We start from the raw sequence: 5,237 nt of genomic DNA, 5'->3' as shown, positions 1-5,237 counted from the left end.
TACCCCATAGGGACTCTGGTCAGAAGTAGTGCACTACCCCATAGGGACTCTGGTCAGAAGTAGTGCACTACCCCATAGGGACTCTGGTCAGAAGTAGTGCACTACCCCATAGGGACTCTGGTCAGAAGTAGTGCACTACCCCATAGGGACTCAGAAGTAGTGCACTACCCCATAGGGACTCAGAAGTAGTGCACTACCCCATAGGGACTCTGGTCAGGAGTAGGGCACTACCCCATAGGGACTCTGGTCAGAAGTAGTGCACTACCCCATAGGGACTCTGGTCAGAAGTAGTGCACTACCCCATAGGGACTCTGGTCAGAAGTAGGGCACTACGTAGGGAGCCGGCCAGTCCTTCACGGCCCTCGTGTGTCCGGGTGCATTAGCTGCTGCACCACCAGGTCTATGTTGATGATGGGGTTGAAATACAGAGCCCAGTAGAACAGACAGTTACACACAAACTGAGGGACCACCGGCCAGAACAGGGCGAAGGCAAAACCCTGGGAGGACATCCTCCACAGGTGACCCCACATCTTCTGAGGGAGACTCCTGGAGGGGGGAGAGGGAGACTTCATTACATTAAACAACTAACTATGCAGAGATGGTGGAGAGGTGGTGAGGGATGAGGGATGAGGTAAGGGGGAGAGGGGTAGTGAGGGATGAGATAAGGGGGGAGAGAGGGGTAGTGAGGGATGAGGTAAGGGGGGAGAGAGGGATAGTGAGGGATGCGATGAGGGGGGAGAGAGAGGGGTAGTGAGGGATGAGGTAAGGGGGGAGGGGGGGTAGTGAGGGATGAGATAAGGGGGGAGAGAGGGGTAGTGAAGGATGAGATAAGGGGGGAGAGAGGGGGGTAGTGAGGGATGAGGCAAGGGGGGAGAGGGGGGTAGTGAGGGATGAGATAAGGGGGAGAGAGAGGGGTAGTGATGGATGAGGTAAGGGGGGAGAGAGAGGGGTAGTGAGGGGTGAGGTAAGGGGGGAGAGGGGGGTAGTGAGGGATGAGATAAGGGGGGAGAGGGGTAGTGAGGGATGAGGTAAGGGGGGAGAGAGGGATAGTGAGGGATGCGATGAGGGGGGAGAGAGAGGGGTAGTGAGGGATGGGGTGAGGGGGGAGAGAGGGGTAGTGAGGGATGAGATGAGGAGAGAGATGGGTAGTGAGGGATGAGATGAGGAGAGAGGGGTAGTGAGGGATGAGATGATGAGGGGTAGTGAGGGATGAGATGATGAGGGGTAGTGAGGGATGAGGAGAGAGAGAGAGAGGGGTAGTGAGGGATGAGATGAGGGGGAGAGAGGGGTAGTGAGGGATGAGATGAGGGGGGAGAGAGAGAGGGGTAGTGAGGGATGAGGAGAGAGGAAGGGATGAGATGAGGAGAGAGAGAGGTAGTGAGGGATGAGGAGAGAGGAAGGGATGAGTGTGAGAGAGGGACAGAAAGAGTAGTGGATAATTCAGGCTAAAGTATGAGAGAGGATTAGAGAGACTGAAAGAAAGAGAGAGAAAGTTGGTGTGACGGGCATAGACGGAGACAGTGAGACGGACAGAGAGAAACACGGTACCTGATCTCAGCTCGGTTATAGAACCTCCACAGGACACAGCCCTCCAGCACAGACAGCAGCATGGCGTTGACGATGATGAACCGTGACGTCCAGTAGTGAACCGACAGCCAATCCCAGGCAAACTCAGCGATCAGCTGGTACGGAAGGAGGAGGTACTTAACTAGGAACTCCGCCCACTGGCGCCAGCTGGGGTGCCCCTGGAGGGAGAGAGAGAGGGAGGTGGGGGGGAGAGAGAGAGGGAGGTGGGGGAGAGAGAGAGGGAGGTGGGGGGGAGAGAGAGGGGGGTGGGGGGGAGAGAGAGAGGGGGGGTGGGGGAGAGAGAGAGAGGGGGGTGGGGGGAGAGAGAGGGGGGAGGGGGGAGAGAGAGGGGGGAGGAGGGAGAGAGAGAGGGAGATATACCAATATCGTCAGTATGACCAGACAACATGTACAGTAGTCTACATCTAGTTGTCTATGACCAGACATACTGACTACAGCTACAGTAGTCTACATCTAGTTGTCTATGACCAGCCATACTGACTACATCTACAGTAGTCTACGTCTAGTTGTCTATGACCAGACTACATCTACAGTAGTCTACATCTAGTTGTCTATGACCAGCCATACTGACTACAGCTACAGTAGTCTACATCTAGTTGTCTATGACCAGACTACATCTACAGTAGTCTACATCTAGTTGTATATGACCAGCCATTCTGACTACATCTACAGTAGTCTACATCTAGTTGTATATGACCAGCCATTCTGACTACATCTACAGTAGTCTACATCTAGTTGTCTATGACCAGACTACATCTACAGTAGTCTACATCTAGTTGTCTATGACCAGACTACATCTACAGTAGTCTACATCTAGTTGTCTATGACCAGCCATACTGACTACATCTACAGTAGTCTACATCTAGTTGTCTATGACCAGACTACATCTACAGTAGTCTACATCTAGTTGTCTATGACCAGCCATACTGACTACATCTACAGTAGTCTACATCTAGTTGTCTATGACCAGACTACATCTACAGTAGTCTACATCTAGTTGTCTATGACCAGACTACATCTACAGTAGTCTACATCTAGTTGTCTATGACCAGCCATACTGACTACATCTACAGTAGTCTACATCTAGTTGTCTATGACCAGCCATACTGACTACATCTACAGTAGTCTACATCTAGTTGTCTATGACCAGCCATACTGACTACATCTACAGTAGTCTACATCTAGTTGTCTATGACCAGCCATACTGACTACATCTACAGTAGTCTACATCTAGTTGTCTATGACCAGCCATACTGACTACATCTACAGTAGTCTACATCTAGTTGTCTATGACCAGACTACATCTACAGTAGTCTACATCTAGTTGTCTATGACCAGCCATACTGACTACATCTACAGTAGTCTACGTCTAGTTGTCTATGACCAGCCATACTGACTACATCTACAGTAGTCTACGTCTAGTTGTCTATGACCAGCCATACTGACTACATCTACAGTAGTCTACATCTAGTTGTCTATGACCAGACTACATCTACAGTAGTCTACATCTAGTTGTCTATGACCAGCCATACTGACTACATCTACAGTAGTTTACATCTAGTTGTCTATGACCAGCCATACTGACTACATCTACAGTAGTCTACATCTAGTTGTCTATGACCAGACTACATCTACAGTAGTCTACATCTAGTTGTCTATGACCAGCCATACTGACTACATCTACAGTAGTCTACGTCTAGTTGTCTATGACCAGCCATACTGACTACATCTACAGTAGTCTACATCTAGTTGTCTATGACCAGACATACTGACTACATCTACAGTAGTCTACGTCTAGTTGTCGATGACCAGACTACATCTACAGTAGTCTACATCTAGTTGTCTATGACCAGCCATACTGACTACATCTACAGTAGTCTACATCTAGTTGTCTATGACCAGCCATACTGACTACATCTACAGTAGTCTACGTCTAGTTGTCTATGACCAGCCATACTGACTACATCTACAGTAGTCTACATCTAGTTGTCTATGACCAGACTACATCTACAGTAGTCTACATCTAGTTGTCTATGACCAGCCATACTGACTACATCTACAGTAGTCTACGTCTAGTTGTCTATGACCAGCCATACTGACTACATCTACAGTAGTCTACATCTAGTTGTCGTAGCGACACGCCTACCTTTATTTATCAAATAAATACAATCCTACGTGACAGTTGAGCCGTCCAATGGTACCTGGTGGTTGAGGGGGAGGCTGTCCTCCATTGGCTCGCTGGCGCGTGAGAGGGCGGGGCAGCAGGTGTGCAGGAAGGGGAGGAAGGTTTCGGAGTAGTCGAAGAGGTAGAGGTAGAGGATGGTGAGGCGAGGAGAACTCTTCAAAGCATAGAGCAGGAACAGAGATTTACCTGCATTCACAGCCTGGTGGAGGGTTGAGAGACGGTGGGAGAGAGGAGAGGGGTAGACAGGCGAGGGGTAGACAGAGGGAGACAGGAGAGAGGTAGACAGGGGGAGGCAGGAGAGGGGTAGACAGAGGGAGGCAGGAGAGGGGTAGACAGGAGAGAGGTAGACAGAGAGAGACAGGAGAGAGGTAGGCAGAGGGAGACAGGAGAGAGGTAGACAGGAGAGGGGTAGACAGAGGGAGAGAGGAGAGAGGTAGACAGAGGGAGACAGGAGAGGGGTAGACAGAGGGAGACAGGAGAGGGGTAGACAGAGGGAGACAGGAGAGGGGTAGACAGAGGGAGACAGGAGAGAGGTAGACAGAGGGAGACAGGAGAGAGGTAGACAGAGGGAGACAGGAGAGAGGTAGACAGAGGGAGACAGGAGAGGGGTAGACAGAGGGAGACAGGAGAGGGGTAGACAGAGGGAGACAGGAGAGCGGTAGACAGGAGAGGGGTAGACAGAGGGAGACAGGAGAGAGGTAGACAGAGGGAGACAGGAGAGATGTAGACAGAGGGAGACAGGAGAGAGGTAGACAGAGGGAGACAGGAGAGACGTAGACAGAGGGAGACAGGAGAGAGGTAGACAGGAGAGAGGTAGACAGAGGGAGACAGGAGAGGGGTAGACAGAGGTAGACAGGAGAGAGGTAGACAGAGGGAGACAGGAGAGACGTAGACAGAGGGAGACAGGAGAGAGGTAGACAGAGGGAGACAGGAGAGAGGTAGACAGAGGGAGACACGAGAGACGTAGACAGAGGGAGACAGGAGAGAGGTAGACAGGAGAGACGTAGACAGAGGAAGACAGGAGAGGGGTAGACAGAGGTAGACAGGAGAGAGGTAGACAGAGGTAGACAGGAGAGAGGTAGACAGAGGGAGACAGGAGAGACGTAGACAGAGGGAGACGTAGACAGAGGGAGACAGGAGAGACGTAGACAGAGGGAGACAGGAGAGAGGTAGAGAGGGAGACAGGAGAGAGGTAGACAGAGGGAGACAGGAGAGACGTAGACAGAGGGAGACAGGAGAGAGGTAGACAGAGGGAGACACGAGAGAGGTAGACAGAGGGAGACAGGAGAGACGTAGACAGAGGGAGACAGGAGAGAGGTAGACAGAGGGAGACAGGAGAGAGGTAGACAGAGGGAGACAGGAGAGAGGGAGACAGGAGAGGGGTAGACAGAGGTAGACAGGAGAGAGGTAGACAGAGGTAGACAGGAGAGAGGTAGACAGAGGGAGACAGGAGAGACGTAGACAG

The 5,237-nt window shown here is 51.4% G+C and overlaps 1 protein-coding gene across 2 annotated transcripts in view; it reads right to left on the bottom strand.

Annotated features, from left to right (window-relative positions):
• Positions 1–208: 208 nt before the first annotated feature.
• Positions 209–5,237, bottom strand: part of LOC118948235 (bifunctional apoptosis regulator-like) — a 22,128-nt gene continuing 17,099 nt past the window's right edge. For both annotated transcript variants that reach the window (XM_036973323.1, XM_036973324.1), the window contains exons 7-9: positions 3,789–3,971; positions 1,549–1,745; positions 209–546 (exon numbers count right to left, since the gene is read on the bottom strand). In XM_036973323.1, the coding sequence (XP_036829218.1) occupies positions 354–546; positions 1,549–1,745; positions 3,789–3,971 (573 nt within the window). In that variant the 3' untranslated portion in view covers positions 209–353. The remainder of the gene's footprint in view (positions 547–1,548; positions 1,746–3,788; positions 3,972–5,237) is intronic.

This window comes from Oncorhynchus mykiss, unplaced genomic scaffold, assembly GCF_013265735.2.
Source record: "Oncorhynchus mykiss isolate Arlee unplaced genomic scaffold, USDA_OmykA_1.1 un_scaffold_229, whole genome shotgun sequence".
Lineage (NCBI taxonomy): Eukaryota > Metazoa > Chordata > Actinopteri > Salmoniformes > Salmonidae > Oncorhynchus > Oncorhynchus mykiss.
This window is presented reverse-complemented; position numbering and strand designations above follow the sequence as displayed.